The 23,647-nt window shown below is 34.7% G+C and overlaps 1 protein-coding gene across 2 annotated transcripts in view; it reads left to right on the top strand.

Moving 5' to 3' along the window:
* Rttn (rotatin) overlaps positions 1 to 23,647 on the top strand; it is a 180,533-nt gene that overhangs the window by 4,789 nt on the left and 152,097 nt on the right. For both annotated transcript variants that reach the window (XM_047526590.1, XM_047526589.1), the window contains exons 5-11: positions 1,691 to 1,781; positions 3,309 to 3,423; positions 4,595 to 4,745; positions 7,133 to 7,298; positions 9,429 to 9,610; positions 12,063 to 12,178; positions 19,012 to 19,182. In XM_047526590.1, coding sequence (XP_047382546.1) covers positions 1,691 to 1,781; positions 3,309 to 3,423; positions 4,595 to 4,745; positions 7,133 to 7,298; positions 9,429 to 9,610; positions 12,063 to 12,178; positions 19,012 to 19,182 — 992 coding nt within the window. The remainder of the gene's footprint in view (positions 1 to 1,690; positions 1,782 to 3,308; positions 3,424 to 4,594; positions 4,746 to 7,132; positions 7,299 to 9,428; positions 9,611 to 12,062; positions 12,179 to 19,011; positions 19,183 to 23,647) is intronic.

Genomic DNA, 23,647 nt, shown 5'->3' with positions numbered 1-23,647 from the left:
CTGATAAAGACACTAAGTTTGAAAACATTAAAATCTTTTTACTAGGTGACATGGGTTAAATTATCAGTTACTTAACATTTTATTGCTTGCATAATTGAGATAAAAGGTTGTGTCCCAGAGAACATCTGCTGATATCAAGCTTTTAGATAATAATGTTGAAGCCTTGTTTCTAAAAGACTGTCTTGGAAACTGAGAGGTTGAAGTATAAGAAAGAACAGAAAACTTGCTATTAAATAATTTATATTTCCTTTTGGATAAGTTTTGTTAGGCATGTAGGGAGCTTTGTTTTGAGGAAAAATGGTATTTGTTTGTGGTTGCGATGCTTTCTTGAGTGACCATGAGAAGTGTTTGAAGAGAGTGGGGTTCTCCAAAGCTGGGAAGTGTGAGTGTTGAAGTGAACCCGAGGAAAAATTAAGGCCCATTAAGAATAGTGCTTATGTGAATTTCAGTTTGTCTGGATTGACAGTTTGGCTTATTTCAGACATATCTTGATGTGTGTAATATAAGTGTGTCCTTCCTTTAACCTGCCTGTCACTATTTTCTTTGAAAGTCACCCTACTTTTATATACACAACTTTGAAAAGAAATTACAGGGTTGTGTTTTAGAATTGAATAATACTGTTTGTTTTAGTCAGCTTATTTTTGCTGCTGTGACTAAAAGACCTGACAAGAACAGTTTTAGAGGAGGAAAAGTTTATTTTGGGGCACACAGTTTCAGAGATCTCAGTCCATAGATGGCTGGCTCCATTGCTCTGGGCCCAAGGTAAGGCAGAGAGCATCATGGCCGAAGAGTGTGCTGGAGAATAGTGGCTCAGGGCATAGCTACCAGGAAGTAGAGAGACTAAACTTGGCTCACCAGGGACAAAATATATACCTCAAAGGCACATCCTCAGTGACCCACATCCTTCAGCCACACCTGTCTGCCTACAGTTACCATCCAGTTAATCCCTATCATTGGATTAATGAACTTATTGGGTTAAGGCTCTTGTAACTCAATCATATCACCTCTAAACTTTCTTGCATTGCCTCACACATGAGCTTTTGCCTCACTGTTACATGCATTTAATGATTTCATGTTCTTTTCAAAACATTTGGCAGAAAGACTTAAAATTTGGAAGGGATTTGTGACTGCTACTTGTTAGTGTTGCCCCCTTAACTTGTACAATGCAAGATCTCTTAAAAAATAACTTGGGAGTGTTTAAAACTGTGTTGATTTCTCAAATTTCTTTTAATCTTATTTGAACAATGATACTTGGTTTCCAGCCTTCTAGTCTTCAAGTCATCTTCATAGAGGTTTAAACACTTAACACCAGGTAGTACATTAGGACAGGAGTAGATATAGTATATGATTATGTTTATATTACTTATAATTTCTGTAGGTAAAAGTTTCCTCCAGATACCAGTTCCTTTTTTTTTGCTATATTCAAGCTCAATGTCCTGGTCAGACATTAATTGCAACTTTGTCGTTCAGTGTCAGTTTGTGTGTAATCTTCTTCTAATCCTTATTTTAATGAGTTGTGTTTAAATTATGGAGAGCTCTGTTATTTATCCTGTGAGAAAAGACATATGCAGCTGGCCTCATTTGAAGTATTTTAGACTGCTGGAAGACAAAAATCTTTATTTTGGGACTCTTAAGGTGACTGCTATTTTTTTATTACTTGACATCTTTAGTTTTGTTATTCCATTAACAGTAAGTCACACTGTGAAGTGTTTGAAGTTTTCTACGTTTCCTTGGCTACCTCTGACCACAACAGACAGGCATGTTCTCTCCTCTAATGAAAGGTACAGTATCTGACATATTTCACTGATTTTTGTTGGTTCATAACCATTAAATCTGACAGTTATTACTATATATTTTCAACAGAAAAAATATTAAGTGGTGTGAAAAGTAGCAGTGAGCTTATATGATTTTCAGTATTTCAAAAAGCAAGCCATAAAATTCCCATTTGTCTTTAGTCAATCTGCATATTCATATTGTAGCAGATTGTTTCTCTTTCTCTACCCGCTGGTCCCCCCCCCCCACCAGGGGGGATTGAACCCAGGAGTGCTTTACCACTGTGCCACATTTTGAGAGTGGGTCTCCTTAAGTTGCCGAGACTGGCCTGGAACTTGCGCTCTTCCTGCCTCAGCTTCTAGAGTTCCTGGGATTGCAGTCATGTGCCACTGTGCCAGGCCCAGTTTCTTTTGTGTGGTTAGAATTTTAAGTAGCCCTTTGTAATGTAAGTTATTTCTTAACTAGATTCTCTGGCCATTCCTTCCGCACTCGGTTAATAAATGAAATGAAAAAAAATTAAACATAAATTAATTCTATTTGGTAGAACATATTTCAAAATACAAACTCCATTAGGAGAAAAATTTAGCATATTGAGAAGGTTGGGGACTACTAATCTAATCTTATGTAATGGATATTCATTGTTGCCTTCAAAAGTAGATATCTAATATAGAAATTTGAAGCATTTTAATATCCTGGTTGATTTGGTGCAATTTCATTGAATACAGCAATAAATGAGTTGTTTGCATTTTTAAGTATGAATCTGGAATATAAAGATAAACAACCTGCTAGAATTGGGGATAGATCCGCTCAGATGCTGTTAAATGATTTTTGATGATGGCACTTCAAAGGCACCAGTTTTCTTGGGATGAAATATTTCAGAGTAGAGTACCCCTAGGAAAAAGCATGGGGTGTTTGATCTGTGGGATCTGAGGCAGTCCCTAAGGAAAAGGTCATGAAAGTTTCTAATGCTCACCTTCCGGTGCTGGACTGGATTCAGGGAAAGGGGTTTAATTTCTTGAGGTGGGAGGTGAACAATTGCTACATCGCTAGTGGGCAGGAGTTGAGGGCAGGACCTGTATGGAATAAGAAGGGAGTTCAATCCTTATTCACCTAGAGCAGAGGAGACCACGAAGGAATCTACTTCCTAGAATCTATACTTTTTTCTCTTTTTCTTAATTTATCTAAATTTTATTGAATTCTGTGCCTTTTGACCTCATTGATTTCATTTTGTAGCTTTGTGGTTGTTTCTAGGTATATGACTGTTAACCTGGTGTAGTTCCTGTTCTTGAGGAGAGTATAGTAGAGAATACAAAATCAACAACAAGCAATTGTTTTATCATGAAATATAGGCATATGGAAGAAGCACCTCTTCTGAGTTGTTTTATTGACCAGAAAAAAGATCTGGGAAAGCTTCCCAGGGGAAAGGATGGCTCAACTGAGATCTAAAAGATTGTTGTGAGAGTTACTGTGCCATTAGGTACCTAGAGTTTGGTGTAGATGAACTCTTTTTAAAAAATGAATACTCTATTTTGTAGCTCTTTAAGAAGTAGTAACTATACTTTGATCTGGAATACCTGTGAACTCTTGAAGGATGTTATCATGCAAGATTTCCCTGCTGAGATTTTCCTTCAGAGGCCAAAAATTGTTCAGGTGAGTACCTTCTATAATTGTTTCGTATTTTGTAAGGGAACTTATTGTGGTAAAACAAATTTTGCAGAGCAGAAATCCGTGGGAATGAAATGTGTATTAATGTATTTTAAAAAATAAAGTATTTAGCTACTTAAGCCTTTTATTCTCTAACTTATAGTTAAATAGTTTTCCCCATAGGTGGACCTCTCATTTGGCACCTGTAGTGGAGTTCAGCCACCTTGAATTACCATTTATGGGTCATCTAAAGAGGAGAATAAACTTTGGAAATTAAGGTTGAGCAACAGTAAACTTATTTTAAAGTTTATTATTATTTAAATTTATTTTTGAGTATCTAACATATTTAAGGCATAATGCTGTATGCTGGAGAAATACATTTGCAGTGAGGAATATCGACAGGTTCTTTATTTCATCTAGTCTCTTTTCTAGCAGAGAAAGAGGAAAAGAGAGATCCAGGGTGGAGATTATGACATATGTACAGCATCTAGTAGTGCCTTAGGTCCTCACTCCACACTGTCAGGCTGAAAAGGACTCTGAATAGAGACTATTAATACATTCTGTCCAACTGGCATATGGTTGCAGAGAAAAAGCTCTTAATTGCCAAGACATGGTAAAATGATTCAGATGTTTGAGATGAAAAGAATTTGCTATGATTTGTCGAAAGTTCTGTGTGTAAGCCAGGCATTGTGGTGCTCACCTATGATCCTAGCTACTAGAGGCTGAAGCAGTAGCATTGCACATTGAGGCCAACCTGGGCAACTGAGACCCCATTTCAAAAAGAAATGAAATGAAAAAAAAAAAAAATAAAAGGCTGTGACTGTAGCTCAGCGGTGGAATGCTTGCCTAACATGTGAAGGACCCTGCTTTAATCTCAGTATGGGGGGTAAAAATAGTTCTGTGTAATGTGATACCTAAATGGGGAATAATTGTCTGTTTATCTTAGAATGGGAACTTAACAGATTTAAGAAATAAGAAACACTTTTTTTAAAAAAAATTGTTACCTTTTTTTGATCTGTCTGCATTTTGCTAAGTCATATTTGCCCATATTTGTTTATGTTTTATAAATATTTGGCAACTTATTTTAGTTCATTTGGTTATTCACTTCCCCTTAAGCTCCAGATCCTTGGAAGTTAAGTACTTTGTTTCATTAATCATTTTTTCGACTCTATTTCAGAACCTTTTGTCTCTGTTGAAACTGGCCTTTGGTGGAGATGGGAAACATCGCTTGGCATTACAGTCTGTGTCCTGCTTGCAGCAGTTGTGCATATATTTAAGAAACAGGCTTAACTTTCACCGAGACCCACATTTTTTCTCAAACAAACAAGGTATTTGTGTTTATCTATTCAATAGCTGCTGATGTTACTGCAGATTCTTCTGAGAACTATCGATTATACTTCAGGGTTTATTTGTATACATTTTCACAGCATAAACCCCCACTCCTAGATGCAGTGAAATCTAGGAGTATGGACCAGCATGATCCCATGCTTTTTAAACTTTTTTAAATTTTAGTTCCCTTTAATAAGAGGCATTTGCAAAGTGTTTTTCTGAAAATGACTTTTCATTTGGGGCATCTTAGCAAGTTATGTATGTGTTAACAAATTCTTTGGTTTGAAAAATACTGGTTTGTATTTTACCAGAACTATTTTTGTACAGCTTGTGATATAGTTGCAGTACATGATGGCAATGCCAGACTTTTCAGAGAAAAAGCGCCACCTAATGACCAAATAGAGTACTGTTTTGGCCTTGATAAAACGGTATCTACGACTTCTGTGTACTTATACAGTATACATTGAAAACTGAACATTAGATTACAGCCATTTCTCGTCATGTCTCAGTTAATCTCTGTTTTTTTGGAAGTTTCACTGACCTTTGCTTTTTGAGTATTTATGCTTTGCATTGCTTTATTATAGATTTAGTATGTTTGGGGTTTCACTAACTCTCTGGTACCACTTTCTGCAAATGAGTAATAATGGAGAGCTTCTGGGTTCCCATACAGAAACTGAACCAGGGCCTCACATGTGCTCGGCAAGCTCCACCACATCCCCACCTCGCAGCTGATTGTGGGTAGGATGGTCAGGGAAAGCCTTTCAGAAGTGGGGGCCTGAGGGTGACAAGTAACCATCCACTTGACGGGGATGAGTATTCCAGGGAAGTTCAAGGGCCTCAAGACAGCAGTGCCTCCTATTGTGAGATCATACAGTATTTATCCTTTTGTGTGTGACTCATTGTGCTTATAATATTTTTAAGCTTTGACCACATTGTATCATGTATCAGAGCTCCATTACTTTTTATGACTGAATAGTACTTTATAGTGTGCATATTCTACATTTTGTTTATTCATGGGTTGTGTCTGTCTTTTGACTATTGTGAGTGCTACTTCAGTGAACATTAACATGCAAGTATCTGCTTGAGTCCTTGTTTTGAGTTCTTTTGAAAATGTATTGAGGGGTGAGATTGCTGGATCACATGCAGTTTTTTGTTAGCTTTTTTGAGGAACCGTCCTCCTGTTTTTCATAGCACTTGCACAACCTTACATTCCCACCAGCAATCTGTGAAGCTACCAGTGTAGGGAGTTCCCAATAACACTTGTTATTTTCTTTCTCTTTTAAAAGATCATAACCATTCTGGTACGTATGAAGTGGTATGCTATTGTGGTTTTATTGATTTTGCTTTGGTACAAGATTGAGCCCAGGGGGGCTTCACCATGGAGTGACATCCCCACTCCTTTTTATTTTTTATTTTGAGACAGGGTTTGCCAAGTTGCCGAGGCTGACCTTGAACTTGTGATCCTCCTGCCTCATCTTCCTGAGTTTTGCTGGGATTACAGGGGTGTAGCACTGTGCCTGGCATCATTGTGGTTTTGATTTGCATTTCCCAAGACTAATGGTTAATGATTCCCTACCGACTTTCATGTGCTTACTGTTAATTTTTATATCCTCTTTGGAGAAATGTCTTCTAAAAGTTCTTTGCCCATTTTTCAGTTGGGTTGTTTGTTTCTTTACTGTTGCGTTTTAGGAGTTCTTTGTGTATACTGAATATTAAACTCTTTCAGATATGTGATTTGCAAAAATATATTTTCCCCATTTTACAGCCTTTTTGTTTTCATTTTTATTTTTTCTCAGTGTTTGGGGATTGAACCCAGGACCTCACACATTCTAGGAGGGAGTGCTTTATCACAAGCTGCATCCCCAGCCTTGCCTTTATACTTTCTTGATAATGTCCTTCAATGCACTGTAGTTTTTAATTTTTATGAGGTCCAATTTATATTTTTTGGTGGTTTGTGTCTTACATCTGCCAAATCCAAGGTCATGAAGGTTTATATTTATTTTTTGTTAAGAACATCATGGTTTTAGCTCTTATATTTAGATTTTTGATCCATTTTGATTTAATTTTTACATATGATTTGAGGCAGTGGTTCTCAGCTTTTTCAGCAGGTGAGTACATGATCAAGTGTCTCTCTTCTTGGTGGTCTCTAATATTGTGATTTCCAGTGACTAGAATGTTTCATATAATCAGACCACTTGGATAAAAACCTGTCGGTGATAATTGAATACATGCAGAAAAATTTGATCTTTACTTTTATTTTTACCCCATGGAAGCATTTCTACTTTTTAATTTTGTTAATTTTTTTGAGGAATTACACCTACATACTACGTAATCAGAAATCTGTTTCTACCAAGGGATAATCTTATTTTACAATTTATTTTCCCAGACATTATTTCCCAAAATTCTTCCTTGTCTTATTGTCATGAAGCAAGAGTTACTCATCATTCCCCGAACCCATCCCATGGAAGCAGCAGCCCTCGGCCTTCTGTGGTGGGGCGCACAGGCCAGAGACCCAGAGGAGATGGCCAAGACTGGGATGCAGTGTCTTCCAGGTGACTGGTGGTTATGTTGATGGGAAATTAGAAAAGCTTTGTTAACGTGTGGGTGTTTTAATTTTGGAGAGAGATAATTACTCTTCTCTGTCTCCTTTTTTGAGATTTTACCCCAGGTATAGTCCTTCGTATTTTTTTTACCATGATATACATTAAGGATAAATAAATATTATGTTTAAAGGGAGCACTTGGTGCACGAACATGTGCTCTGTGTATTTGTGTGCACCCACACAGTGTGTTCACAAAGTAGTATCTCTGTTCCACACATTGAACTATATTTTCTATTTGTTTATGTTTCCTTAAAAAAAAGAAATGATGAGCTGCATGTGGTTCTGCACGCTTGCAGTCCCAGCTACTTGGGAGGTGGGGGCAGAAGGACTGCAAGTTTGAGGCCAGCATGGTCAACTTAGTGAAACCCTGTCTCAAAATAAAACATTGAAAATAAGGTGAGGGGTGTAGTTCAGAGGTATAGACCAGGAGTTCAATTTGTAGTACTGCAAAATCCCAGAAATCCACAAACTTTTACCAGCTCTGGATAGAATATTAGCTAGTTTAAAAAGAGTGGCTTTGAATGACAGGTACATTTTTGTTATTTTTAAGCACATTTTTGTAAGTCCAATCATAATTTAAATGTATTAGTGTTTACTAAAGGAATAACTGGAAATTTTATTATTAAACAAGTACTGTTTCATTTATAGTATCTTATTTATTGTTCATATAAATACAGAATTTTCATTTTATCAGGTTTGCCTAAAGGGGTTGGCATGGCATTTGTATGTTGCCTTTTCCTAGACTATACACATCGTTGGTCTCTTCTTTAGTGTCATTTTAAAAATTGTTCGATGAGATGCTCATGTATCTTTTGATACGAGTATTGTCTTGTGCTGCTGCTGCTGCTGCTGCTGCTGCTGCTGCTGTGCAAGTGAGCAGATACAGGGCTGCATGTGCATATGGTGTCAGGCCACATGCTTTGCACACCTGTGCTCCTTTAGTTACCTTCATAGCAGTCTTATAGTAGAGTTGCTATCCTCCTCATCATCATCATTAGTTTTTGCAGAAAACCCTGAGCTTTAGAGGTGAAGAGCATTATAGGTGGTCAAGAGCTGAGCTGGGACTACAGCATATGATAGGAGAGCCTGCACTTTTAGTCCTTATATTATAGATGGCTGATGAGTCATGATTTTCTCTTTACCCTTGAACATACCTTTCCATCATATTCCAATGTGTTCCATGCTCAGATATTTTCACTCCTGAGTGAACAACTTCCTCACGAGGCTTTCAGAGATTGATAGAAGTCTGGGTCACTTTTGTATTGAAGCATGCTTAGAATCTTAAAATTGAAGAAATGACAAAACAAGTATAAAATCTGGGGAGTCTTAAATGTTAAATAGCATCTGTGTATCTCTGTGATTAAGCCTCACATCAAAAGTAAAAATTTTGAGACCCAAGTTAAGAATTCTTCAGTGAAGAAAGCCAAGGAAGATGAGATGTTCCACTTTTTGGATGCATTTTCAGAATCATTATATGATGTTGAATTTACTAAGTAAAGTAATCCATTCCCTTGATATTTTTCTGGAAATATTCTTCAGTTGCTAACATTGGCTTACATAGAACATTTGGTAAAAATCACAGAATATCTATGAAACTATATGAACTATTTAGTTTGACCTTTACAAGTTGATTACAAAAGAACTTTGCTGTAAATCTGCTTTTTTTCTTTTAGAAATGATGGATTATTGTCAGTGTTGATTGCTATTATGGAAATGTTGACATGTTTGAAGATAATTTGAAAAACAAAATATAAATGCACTTTTGACTTCTTGTAGAATTTTATTTTTTATTTATTATTATGCAGTGCTGGGGATCAAACATAGAGCCTTGCATGTGCTAGGTTCTCTACCACTGAGCTATATGTCCCTATCTCCTTCATGTACAATTTTAACTCCTCTTTATGGAATTTAATCTCGGGAACTTGTCAAGATTTTTACACGTTACCAGAACTATTATATTGCATGAAGCAATATAGTCTTGACCAGTATCAGGCTTCTAACACGTAAGGCAATAGGTAGACAGTAAATCTGCTTGAGGGTTGTTGCCGTATTTAAAGTTTATTGTTTGTTTGCTTTACAGTGGAAGTAGTAGTCATGCTCACATAAACTCTAGGATATCTGTCCACTCACCTTTGGATGTGGGACACATAGATCTTCCAGAACTAGAAACTGAAGACACATTGGAACTACAGTTCCAGCAGCTGAGTCTTCCCCAGTTTTGCATCTCCATTCTGGAATCAGCAGTTCCCCTCTTAAGAACAGGTTAGTTGTTTTTGAAATTCTATCTCTTATACAGTTTGTGTTGTTTTCTATTTTTTTCCAGGACTTTTTTCTCTTTTTTCCCCTTTTATGTTGGGGCATTTAGAATCTATTTTTGCTTATTTTTTGGGATACAGATTCATAAGAATTTAATAAGATCTTTATTATCTCTTAATTAAATGTGGATGGCATGGAATGTTATGTAGATAGAGTATCCTCTTCCATTTATGCATTTTTATTGGCACAGGCTGTACTTCTGTATTTAAATGTAAGCACTGACAATAAAATACCCCTGGAAAAAGAGAAAGTATTACTGCATAAATAGATCAAAATAAAAACATACTTGAATTTTGCTCTTTAGAAACTTTCTGAGTTGTTCTTAGTTGTTCATGCTTCCTATTCATTTCTTATGGGCCATGAACCATTAAAAACAAAATCCCCAAGCTGGATTCTTTCCTTTCAAAAAAAATCCACATGTATTCTGGGGTTACATTTTTGCTCAAATGTTTGTAGAGTGAAAACAACAGAAAAACAACACGGCTGATGTCTGCCTGAGTCTAGTAACAAAACACATGTATTGGGTCCCCACTAAGTTCAGCTGTTGCACTTAGTTTTATGTGTACTGTTTCTCACTTTTCTTACACCAATCCATTTTATCCTTCCAGCAGTGGTAGTTACTGTTTTATCTAACTTTTACAGATGAGGAAACAAGTTCAGAATGATTACAAACTTACCTAAAGCCAGATAGCTAAATACAGGGACTTAAGGTTCTGAATCTAGGTCCATGGGTTTAACCCTTCAGCCTTTTGCAAGTAAAAGTAAGTTTTGGAAGCAGTAATCATTTTTTTTTTTCTTCTAAATCTGTACATTTTTAGTAGTTGGTGAACTTGTTAGGATAGGAACACAAGATAAGCGATTTTATACTGTTAAAGGAAAACACATATCCTGTGTTAATGGTTCTTTAAGACCTGTGACCAATTTTTGCCTGTTGGAGGTGATGGAGAGGAAAGCAGGAGGAAGGATTATATTTGGATAGCATTGAAAATCTTTGATAATGAAGAAACCATCTACTCTTGCTTCTCATTGAGCAAATAACTGCTTTCAGGAGTTAACTACATGTTGACTCATATGCTTATAATGTGAAATGAAGAAATATTGGAACTTTGGCATCATAATGTGTGTGTGTTTATCTGCCTGACATACTGGAAGAAGAGTTTAGGTTTAGCTATTTTGCATTTAACCTTTTGTTAATTTGCTGTAAAAAGTCAGATTGATAATTATAAAGCTATATCTTGGTACATAAATTTTCTAAATGTTCTCTTGCCCTTTTGTGGTAAATTATTGCATAACTTCTAATGGTACAATATGAGAAGAGATATCTAAAAGAACTTGCTCCAACTGTTTTGATGAAAAAAGTAACCTACAATCTTATGATCTGGTGGTTTGTTTATTCATTAGAAATTAACCTTTGGGATGTGGAAGAGGAAAATCTTGTCTGAACCCTCACTTCACATAGAATCATGCAAAGTGGTTTTTTTTTTTTTTTTTTTTTTTTTTTTCCTGATTCTCTGGAGAAAAGAGATTGTCCTGGTTGGTGTGACTCTGACAACACAGCTTCTTTTGGAACTTTTTTGGAATTTAAGGTGGGATTAGATGGAATATCTTGAGATCTCTTCAGCAAAAGCCAGCATAGACATTATTCCTTATTTGTTCCAGTTCAAACTTAGCTTCCCATGCAACTCCCATGTGAAAAAGTACTAATCTGTGACAAAGCCTCAGCTTTCTAATACTAATCAGAAATTATTAGACTGCATCTTCCAAACTTGCTTGGTACTTTGCCATGTTTGTGTAACATGAAGGATCTCTGAATTTGAAAAATTGTTTTAACCTATTTCACAGAAGTTCTGCTACATTATTGCCTCTCTCTTCTTATCTTTTAAACCATTATGAGTATATTTGATTTGTTTGGTCAAGAAACACTCTAAGGGGAGGGTAGGGAAGGTAGGTCCTGGGAAAGGAAAATGATCAAGTTATGTTTTGTGCAAGTACAAATATGGCATTACGCACTCTACTATTTGTGTAATTTTAATGTGGCAATAAAAAAAGAAGTGTTATGATTGGAATGGAATTCTTTGATGGTGGTTGTAGATTGTGACTTCCTTAAAAAAACAATTTTTAAAAAAAGGAGAAGTGAATTTGGGGGCATGTCTAACTAGAGAATTCAACTGATTATTTGAAAATAAGATAACTTTTTAATAATGTTAATAATGTTAATAATGTTTAATAATAATAATAATAATGTTTTTAGAGTGAAAACAACAGAAAAACAACACGGCTGATGTCTGCCTGAGTCTAGTAACAAAATACATGTATTGGGTCCCCACTAAGTTCAGCTGTTGCACTTAGTTTTATGTGTACTGTTTCTCACTTTTCTTCTCTTTCTCTGTATTTCTAGGCAGTAGACAAATGATAATAAGAGTTCTAGAATTGCTTGCAGAGGATATGATACTTATTGGTGAAGCAATTTCAGCTGATATCTGGGATGACAGCAGCCTTTTTGCTATAAATATGGTGAGAAACCATGTTTTGATTCAGATATGGGTAATAGTATTTTATTTGAATTTGGTCTCTTAAGCTGGTTTCATTGTCTCATTTGTCTTTGGATGTTCATTTTTTATTTCTGACAAAATATATATTAGTCTTATTTTATGCCCATTCTTGAATAGGTCATTTCTCCAGAGGTTTTGGTTATTTTTAATGAGGAAAGGTCTATCAAGAACAATAATAGGTCATTGGGATATTTGTGGCTACCATGATATCATTCTTCCCTCTCAGTAACAAAACTAGGAAATGTATGATATAAAAAAATCATGAGTTCATATTGCTATTTTTCTGATTTCAAATTTGTATTTCTTGTACTTTTGATTATAGAAAGTCTTAGACCCTAGCAATATAAAACAGTTTGCTTAGTTAGAACCTTTAACATACTTAAAACATTTTTTGGAATAGCAATATTTTTACTACTATGAACAACTGATAAAGTTTAAGATTTCCTAGCAGTTCTTTTTGACCTAGACTAAATCTCAATATGTTACAGTCAAAATACTGTACTTTAAAGTCACATGAAAGAATTATCTTCTTTGTTATAATATCAACATTGAGTTGTTTCCACTTTTGGAAATTTTCTCTTCATAAAGATGTAGCTCAGTGATTATGTCATCTTATTCCCTTTTAAGATATTTTGTCTATTGGCAGTCATTTTAATTGTATTTTCGGGTTCATCCTCTATTTTTATTTTAGTTGTTAGCATATATAAGCAAAAAAGTATGTAGATTCTTACCAACTATCTAAATCTTACATAAATGGTAGAATATCATATACAGTTGTTTTATAACTTAAAAATACATAATGTATGCATGAAGTAGAAGGTATGGAGCTCATTCTGTGTCCATATGTAGAAATCTTCTTCATTCTTTATAGGTTGCAGATGCTTCACTGTGTCTGTCTGTGATGATCATAATTGCTAATATAAACTATGTGTGATGAATAATTGTTTGTCACTTTATACTTGCACAAGTGTGTCTCTGAGGGGACTTAAGTGAGATTACTGTTCCAGAAAGTAAATATATTTTTAGTGGTCGACACTGTCGAGTTCCCCTGTGTACTGCTGTCCCTCTCCATTCACCCACCAGCAGCATCCTCTAATGAGCACTTTCCCACTCAACCTAGAGTCTAAAACCAGGTATCAGATTTTTGCCATTCTGATGAGATTGCCTGTCAGTGTAGTAGGAGTAAAGGTGAGCATCTTTTTGGTAATCTTAAGAGTTATTTGCCTGTAAACTCTTTAGACTTACCTGTTTTCTCTTGGGTCATTGACTTTTGTTTTTTTTCTTGATTTCTAATAGATTTTTACATATTAGGACATTGAACTGTCTGAAGTAAGTTGCAATGTTTTGTTTTGTTCTTGTTTAGGTGGTAGTGATGATGCTGGTAAGGTTTTTTTTTTTTTAAGGAAAATTTATTTTTTTCCAAAATGTGTCATCTTTATTCAGTTTACAAGTTACACTCAGAAATATATACAAATGCACATATACAATTTTTCTCTTTTACATACATAGGATCACACTATTACACTATTTTGTTACTTGCTTTTCCCTTTCAACAGTGTTTCATTTTTTAATTTTAAGTATTCTTACACTATATAATTTTAATGATTCCACTATGTAGTGATATTATAATAATATTTGGCCAGTCACCTATTGGTCTATTTGGATTTCCAATTTATTATTATATAAATATGCTGCACTAAATATTCTGTTAGCTGACTCCTGTGCAACTATAATTACTTCTTTTTTTTTCTTTTGAAGATTTAAGATATTTTATTAACAGCTACACAAACAGTAAGATAGCTCAATTAGATTACCAAGTACAAAATCAATATGTCTTGGGGATTTTGAGTCAGGAAAGGTTAGATAGTTTTTGCTAATTCCAGATTTGTAAAGAAAAAAATTTCATATTTTCTTATTATCAATTAATGGTTGTGTTATTTAAAAAATATCTTTGGTACATATGGAATTTATTATGGTATATGAGGTAAGGCAGGGACATTACTTTACTTATCCCTATAACATTTATTTACTATTTCTTTTTCCCAGTGATTTGAGATGATGTCCTCTTTATACATTCAATTTCTATATGTATCTGAGTGTACTTACTCTGGGTATTCTGTTTTGCTAATAGACCAGTATGATACTCTTATTATTTAGGCTTTTGAAAATGCCTTAATGTGTTTTATTTTTTTTCTATGTTTAGGTGATATAGCTTAAAACTGTTAAGTTTTCATTGAGATTTTGTTAAATTTACAAATTAATTTACATAATAATATGGTCCTTGTATTTGTAGAAAGGCTATTTTTTTGCCTTCAGTGGTATTTTAATTTTAATTTTAATAGGTCTCACACTTTTATTGACAAACATCCTAATATATTTTTGTTACTATTATATATGAAATCTTTTCTTCCATTAAATCTTCTAAAAGATTGTTTGAATATATGTAAACTACTGATTTTTGTATGTTGATTTTTACCTGGTTAAGGTATTTTTAAAAAAACATTTGTGACTTTACTAATGATGCTTTTGTCATATAAAATCTTTATTCATTTGTTTATTTTTATGTAACTGTACTTCTAAGTATTTTATTCTTTTTAACACCACTGTGAATGAATTATTTTTAAAATTTTACTGTTTGGATTGTTCATTACTAGTATATTGAAATTCATTTGGATTTTGTGTATCAGCCTTTTATCCTGTGATGTACTAGACATATATTAGTTCTTATAGTTGTTTGTTTGAGTGGATTTTTTAGGATTTTCTATCTATAGCATCAAGTTACCTGTAAATGAAAACAGATTTAGGATCATGTTACTGTGAATAAAGACAGCTTTACTATTCCTGCCCAATTTGGATGCCCTGTAATAATTTATATCACCCCAGTTGTCTTGGCTGTAACCTTGATACAATGTGAATATGTAACAGTAGCCTGATATTTGAGGAAAAGCATTCAGTATTTCACCATTAAATGTGGTACTAGTTCTTGGACTTCTGTAGATGCTTGTATAAAGTTGAGTGTGTTTCCTCTATTCCTAGTTTGTTGTTTTTTATCATGAATAAGTGTTGAATTTGTCACCGTTTTCTGTGTCTATCCAGATGATCATTTAGATTTTTGAGTAGCAGAAGTCCATAATCTTGATGAGGTTCAGTAGTTTTTTCTATTATGGACTGTGCTTATGATGTTGTTGTAAGAGATTTTGCCTAACCTGGAGTACAAAGATTTCTTTCCTATGTTTTCTTTTAAAACTATTATGTTTTTGAGTTTTACATTTATTTCTATGACTAATTTTGAGTTGAGTAAGTTTCCAGGACTTAAATGTATAGTTAGCCACAGTGTAAATTCTGAATCAACCTTAGAATAACCATTCAAGGTGTACAGAGATCAGAAGGTTGCCTTGATCCTTGCTCTTTTTTTTTTTTTTTTTTTTTTTTGCAGTGCTGTGGATCGAACTCAGGGCTTTGTGCTTCCGAGGCAAGCACTCTACCAGCTGAGCTATCTCCCCAGCCCTTGATCCTTGCTCTTTGTATTTCAGTAGGGGTGATGATTTTGGAGATGGCATTATATTTTATGTATTTTTTGTGATAATTCTTTTGGTAGGTAATGTTTTGCTTGAGTAATCAACATATACACAGTAGCTTTAGGACTGTTGTATTACAAGATAATATTTTAGAGATCTTGGGCTGCCAGACTGTGTTTATGTAACTGGAAACCATATGTATTTTGACATTTCAATGTATCATAAATCCTTTGCTATTTTATATCTTTTATTTTGAAATTATCTTCTGGTAGTCTTGCCTTTCTTGAAGAATTGATATTCTATCTGCTCTGAGGGGCTAATGTCTGGTCTATCTTTCTATCTATGCTTCTTTCCCTTTTTTTCTTCTGCTTGCCTTGTCAGGGATGTAGAATAAAAGTTTATTAGTCCTAAAAATACATATTGACTATTATAATTACCAAATTTTTTTTCTGTGTTATTTTGATCTATGTCAGTCTATATTTAATCAACTTTGTTGCAGGTTATTTCAATCCTTGTGAACAGAGGTCAGAAGACAGAAAGTAAGTAAAATAAAATGCAGATAACATAGGTGTTTGCTGGGCACATTGGGCATGCCTGTGACCCCATTGACCTAGGAGGCTCAGACAGGAGGATTGCAAGTTGAAGGCCAGCCTCAGCAACTTAAGTGAACACCTAAGTAACTTGGTAAGACCCTGTCTCAATGACAAAATAAAAAGGGCTGGGGATGTGGCTCAGTGGGAAAGCACTCCGGGCTTAATCCCCAGTACCAAAACCAAACCAAAACAAAAGAACAAAACCCAGCTATTTACTTAATACCAGTACCTATGTGAATTAAGTTAGCTTTCTTTCAGTATAACAAAATATCTGCGGTAATGAATTTAAAAAGAGAAAGGGTTATTTTGACCCAGTTTTGGAGGTTTCAATCAAAGATTGGGCAGACTCATTGCTTTGGCCCTCTGGTGGCTCTTACCAAATGGCAGTGGTGGGGAGTGTGTGACAGGAAGCAAAAAAAGGAAGAGGAAAAGGGTAGAGTCCCATAGTCCTCTATGAGGGCGTGCCCCTTATGACCTAGGACCTCCCACTAGGCCCTACCTTTTAAAGATCCATAGCACTTCCTGATAGCACCACCCTGGGGACCAAACCTTTAACACAAAGACCTTTGGGTACATTCATTGTCCAAACTGTAGCACCATGTGTGAAAGAAACCAAACCTTTAGTATTTTTTCTAAATTACACAAACCTTTGAGAAGAAAAAAAAAATTATGCATTTTACAATAGGTGTAGTATATTTTCAATCCTTTTAATTTCTGATAGTTGTTCTTAATCTCGATATTTCTTTAGTCTTTAAGGTTATCACACTATTTTGCAGTACTTTTAGGAGATTTTCACATATTGAAGGTTTTCAGCAAGTGAGTTTTTCCTCAGAAGTGTGAGGAATGCTTTATCAGTTGCTTCTTAAATTAACTTAAAATTTCTTGGCCAGAACATTTATCTGTAAAAGTTAGTCATTTACTTTTAACTTTTGGCTGCTGATCTTTTGTGATTCAATGAATTATTTTTACTTTAAAGGTTAAATCTGTTGTACAAGTGCCAATTGGTATGTTAGAAATGCTAAATTAAACATTGCTGCTTGAAATTATATTTCATTTACTTGTTTAAAAAGAATAAATGCCTCCTGGGGAGGAATCTCTGTCCTTTGGATATACATTTAAAGAAGCAAAGAAGTAAAATCTCTTACTGTCCCTGCGCTTGTCAGTGTTAAAGGAAAGGGGCTGGGAGTGTGACTCAGTGGCAGAGCTCTTTCATAGCATGTTGAGGCCGGGTTCAGTCCCAGCACCGGAAAAAAAAAAAAAGTCAAAGAAAAAAATAATGTCTTGTTATGAATTTGGAAATTAAATACCTGAGGATATACAGTTAGATTTCAAGGTATTTCCACATAGTTCAGTTATGTTTGGTACTCTATAATTTACTTCAACAGAGTGAAATAATTTTTCTCTGTAAAATTGAATGCTTTTATTTCACTTGTAAATAAGAGAAAAAGATCTTTTCACTAGAATTCGTCTTTGTTAAAATATAAAACTTACTAATGAACACTTAAAAAAGTTAGGTTTACCTAGAGTAAGTGCTCTCCAACCCCTAGCCTGAAGTCAAGTCTGTTTTTCCTTATTCCCGTGGCACTCTTGTGAGGCGCTGTTCCTCATTTCGGTGACCCAGGCTCCTGGATTATTTTCTACTCAAGTTTGCATTTTTTCTTTGTCACCTGTCGTTACAGTGTCATTGACACATAACCTTTTCTTTTTGATGCCTCATTGCTTCTAAATTCCCAACTGACCTGCTGTGAGCTGGTTTTTCTGCTTAGTTTTCAGGTGATTTCCTGTTTTTATTTTCATACACTATTTTCAGTGGAAAATCAAGAACGAAGATCCTAGTGCTTTTTGTGGCTGCTGTTCTGTGCTGTGCCACTGAGGCTGTCCTCTTGCCAGTTTGGTCGTGGGCTGTGTCAGCGTATCTAGGACACACTGTGGTCTGTTATCATAACTCAAGTTAGTCTGCTGGTGCTTTGCCTTTGTCTGCATTTTTAGGTTTACCTTTCAACTTAAAAGGCATAGCTTCTATTTAAGTGGTAAGTTATTTAGCAATTGATGACAAACTCATAGCAGGTCAGTTGGGAATTTAGAAGCAATGAGGCATCAAAAAGAAAAGGTTTTGTGTCCACATGATGGCAGGACATTTTCTACTTGAAACAACCTTTTAATCAGGAAGAATTTATGTAACTTGATATTTAAATGCTTTTTAATTACTTGTCTTCTCATTTTCATTTATTTAGTAAGGTTAGCATCAGTCTGAGGACAGGGATCCTGTCTCACAAGCTAATCATTTTTTTCCCATTATGCTTGCACGTGAATTGGTGCACTTTGGCTCCCTAAAGCATCTTGAAGAGAGCTAGCTCTACGCGCGTGTTCCACGTTGGAATAGTCACACTAGATGCGAGGAAGAATGCGAGCTTTTGTTGTTTATTATTGTCTTCTGTTCATTATTTCCAGTCCTCGTATTAAAAACTTAAAAATTGTTAGTTTTTCTTAAGAATGTACGTATGCTTATCATTCTTTGTACTTTTTCATTATCTTAGCAGATACTGGTTATTTTCATTGAGAAGACCAAATTTTTGTTCTGGTTTGTTTTGCTGCTTAATGATACTATAAACTCTTTTCAATGGCATTTTTACATGGGCTCCTAAAATCTTTTCCTCAGTTTTGTGTTGCTTGAATGTTTTCAGAAAGAAAAACTGCTTCTGGTGTTTGGGTCTCTTGGAGAAGCCATGTGTTACCACAATAGTAGCGTTGGTCTGGAGCAAACGGAGATGCTGCTGGTGCACCATAGGATGGCCTTTGTCAGCATCTCACTGTTTGCAGTTCGACTGCTGCAAACACTTCTTCCTGTTGAAAAGGTAAGGTAGCTGTTTACTTGTAGTTCACCAAATTTTAAATACATACTGTCTTGTAAAAAGAATTGATCATTTCATCGTGCACAGGAATTCTACTATAGACCCATTTTTAAAATAAGAGTAAATAAAATGATTTTATTTATTCATTAATTTTCATACAATTATTTTAAATGTACAAATTGAGATATAACTAATATTTTGAACATTTTCGGTTATCACTGCATATAAAATTATTTTTTGATCCACTAGTCGTTTTTGTTGCATATGTGTAATTCTGAACAGTCGTTTCTTTATTCCTTCACTTCTCCATTTGTGAGTGAGTGTTTAATTGATTGCCTATGGTGGGCTAGCAGTATTAGATGCTGATCTTAAAAGTAATAAGTTAGAATTGGTCCCATAGATTTAGTCTTATGTAAAAGATAAGACGTATTAGTAAGTTAGCTAACATATACATGTGTATGTTTGACTTAACCTACTTTTATTTCCTTAATAACTTTGGGGTTACCTGAAGGGCAGTGATCATGTTTCTTGCACAAATATATTTTCCCCTATTATGTTTTCTTCTGTGTTCAGCATGTAGTCTTATAAATACATAATATATGTACATGTAAGAGAAAAACAGGCATGCTTATACATGTTAACTGATTGTATACATAAGTATATACATAATTCATATCCTTGATAGCTTTTAATTGGATGGAAGTCATTGTGAGCTCTTGATCTCATTTCTGCAAGGAAGAATCTTGGTTCTTATTTAAGTCAAGATTAGCTGCTTCTCTATGGGTAGGTAATAGTTCTTTACTCATCCACCATTTTCTAAGATCCTTAACACATATATTGGTATAATAGTTTCTAATTATGAGTAAGTCATATAACTCTTGTTTTACCATTTCAGAATATTATCACCAGTGCTCTAGTTTCAAAGTGTTAATAGAGTTAAATTCTTAGGAATGACTTACTTCTTCGGTTTGTCATGCTTTGTATATATTAGTAGTAGTATATCCTATATTTTAGTAACTTAGGTGCTATATAGTTATTTTCTTCATGGTACATTTTTCTTGAAGGTTTCCTCCATCTGCTTTCTTTCTTCCAATAGCTCAATTGTTTAATATTTTTATTTTGGTAGCTTATCAGAAGGATTTCAGGAAATACATATCTGGTAGTATTAAGTATCCTAATGTTTGTCTGATTTATCTAGTTAATATTTAATATTTGATAATTTGTCATTTTGTCTAAACCATAGTCATAGATTGAGTTATTCATATGAATTTATGTTTTAGTATTTCTTTTGAAAGTTGTTTTTTTGTTGTTGGTGGTGCTGGGGATTAAACCAAGGGGCACTTTAGCACTGAGCCACATCCCTTTTTAAAATTTTAAATTTTGAGGCAGGATCTTGCTAGGTTGCTTAGGGCCTCACTAAGTTGCTGAAGGGCTGGCTTTGAACTTTGATCCTCTTGCCTTGACCTCCTGAGGTTCTGGGATTTTACCATGGTGTCAGTCGAATTTTTTTTTTGTGATTAACATGTTGCTTTAGATATATTTAGAAAGCCTCTTTTTTGCCCTTGTTAGCAATAACAAACATTTCTTCTATGCTAGTCTTTATTCTAGTACTTTTATTTTTTAATTAAAAAAAATTTCTATATTACCTAAATCTTCTTTTTCTTAGGCATTGGTCTTTTTAATTTTTAACTTTTACTCAGAAAATAAAATGCTCTGCTCATTTAGAAAACATTTTAATGTGCAAGGAAAAATAAAAATTCATTTGTAATTTCAAATAAGTTTGTTTTTATTTGTTCTTTATAGGTATACATGACAAAGTGTATTTTGATATATCATATGGAATATAACTTCCCATTTTTATGGTTGTACATGGTGTGGAATTACACTGGTCATGTATTCATATATGAACATATAGAAATTATGTCTGATTCATTCTATCTTTCATTACCATCCCCTACCCCCACTCTGCCCTGTCCAATCCAGTGAGCCTAACCCCCTGTCCCTGCCCTGCCTATTGTGAGTCTGCATCTGTGTATCAGAGAGAACATTTGGCCTTTGGTTTTTTGGGATTGGCTTATTTCATAAACTTAGCATGATAATCTCCATTTTTATCCATTTACTTGCAAATGCCACAATTTTATTCATCTTTATGGCTGAGTAATATTCCATTGTGTATGTATTCCACTTTTTTTTTTTATCCATTCATCTCTTGAAGGGCACCTTGGTTGGTTCCATAGTTTAGCTATTATGAATTGAACTGCTATAAACATTGTTGTGGCTGCAACACTATAGTATGCTGATTTTAAGTCTTTTGGGTATAAACCAAGAAGTGGGATAGCTGGGTCAAGTGGTGGTTCTATTCCAAGTTTCCTGAGGAATCTCCATACTACTTTCCAGAGTGGTTACACCAATTTGCAGTCCCACCAGCAATGTATGAGTATGCCTTGCTCCCCACATCTCACCAACACTTATTGTTACTTGTATTCTTGATAATTGTCATTCTGATTGGAGATGAAATTCAGTGTAGTTTTAATTTGCATTTCTCTTGATTGCTCGTGATGTTGAATGTTTTTTCATGTATTTGTTCACCGATCATATTTCTTCTTCTGTAAAGTGCCTGTTCAGTTCCTTTGCCCATGTATTGATTGGATTATTTTATTTTTTAAGTTTTTTGAGTTCTTTATATATCCTTGGGATTAATACTCCATCTGAGGTGCAGGTGGCAATGATTTTCTCCCATTCTGTAGGCTGTCTTCATTATTGATGGTTTCCTTTGCTGTAAAGAAACTTTTTAGTTTGATACCATCCCATTTATTGATTCTTGGTTTTAGTTATTGCACTTTGGTAGTCTTGTTGAGGAATTCAGTTCCTAAGCCAACATGATGGAGGGTTGTACCTGCTTTTTTTCTAGTAGGCACAGGGTCTCTAGTCTAATCCTTATGTCCTTGATCCATTTTGAGTTGAGTTTTGTGCAGGGTGAGAGAGAGGGGCTTAGTTTCATTTTACTGCATATGGATTTCCAGTTTTCCCAGCACCATTTCTTGAAGAGGCTATCTTTTCTCCATTGTATTGTCATGGCACCTCTGTCTGGTATGAGATAACTATTTATGTGGGTTTGTTTCTGTCTTCTATTCTGTACCATTGGTCTTTGTGTCTGTTTTGGTGCCAATTCCATGCTGTTTTTTTTTTTTTTTACTATTACTCTGTAGTATAATTTAAGGTCTAGCATTGTGATGCCTCCTGCTTCAGTTTTCTCACTGAGGATTGCTTTGGCTATTCTGTGCCTCTTATTTTTCCAAATGAATTTCCTGACAGCTTTTTCTATTTCTTTGAAGATCATTTTTGGAATCTTAATAGGAATTGCATTACATCTGTATAGCGCTTTTGTTAGTATGGTCATTTTGGCAATATTAATTCTGCCTATCCAAGAACATGGGAAATCTTTCCAACTTCTAAGGTTTTCAGTTTCTTTCAGGTTCTGCAATTTTCATTGTAGAGGTCTTTCACCTCTTTTGTGAGATTGATTCCCAAATATTATAAATGGGACATTTTTCCCAATTTCTCTCTCAGTTGATTAATCATGAATGTACAGGAATGCAATTGATTTATGGGTGTTGATTTTATATCCTACTACTTCACTGAATTCATTTATGAGTTCTAGAAGTTTTCTAGGGGAGTGTTTTGGGTCTTCTAAATATAGAATCATGTCTTAAACAAGTAGGGAGTCTCAGTTCTTCTTTTCCTATTCATATCCCTTTAATTTCTTTCTTCTGTCTAATTGCTCTGGCTGGAGTTTCCAGGACTATGTTGAATAGACGTGGTGAAAGAGGGCATCTTAGTCTTGTTTCAGTTTTTAGAGGAAATGTTTTCGATTATTTTCCATTTAGAATGATATTGGCCTTGAATTTAGCATATGTAGCTTTTACAATCTTGAGGTATGTTCCTGTTATCCCTAGTTTTTCTAGTGAATAGATGCTGTATCTTGTCAAATGCCTTTTCTGCATCAATTGAGATAATCATGTGATTCTTGTCTTTAAGTCTATTAATGTGATGAATTATGTTTATTGATTTCCATATATTGAACCACCCTTGGAGTGAATCCCACTTGATCATGGTGCACTATCTTTTTAATATGTTTCTCTATGCAGTTTGCCAGTATTAACTTTTGCATCTGTGTTCATCAAGGATATTGTTCTGAAGTTTTCTTTCATGTGTTTTTGTCTGGTTTGGGTATGAGGGTCAAAGTAAATTCATAGAATGAGTTTGGAAGGGTTCCCTCCTTTTCTATTTTGTTGAGTGATTTGAGGAAGATTGGCATTAGTTCTTCTCTGAAGGTCTTGTAGAACTTGTCTGAGAATCTGTCTGGTCCTGGGCTTTTCTTTGTTGGTAGGCTTTTGATATTTGCTTCAATTTCATTGTTCAAAATTGATCTGTTTAAATTTCCTATGTCCTCCTGATTCATTTTGGG

This window comes from Sciurus carolinensis, chromosome 15 (genome assembly GCF_902686445.1).
Source record: "Sciurus carolinensis chromosome 15, mSciCar1.2, whole genome shotgun sequence".
Classification (NCBI taxonomy): domain Eukaryota; kingdom Metazoa; phylum Chordata; class Mammalia; order Rodentia; family Sciuridae; genus Sciurus; species Sciurus carolinensis.
This window is presented reverse-complemented; position numbering and strand designations above follow the sequence as displayed.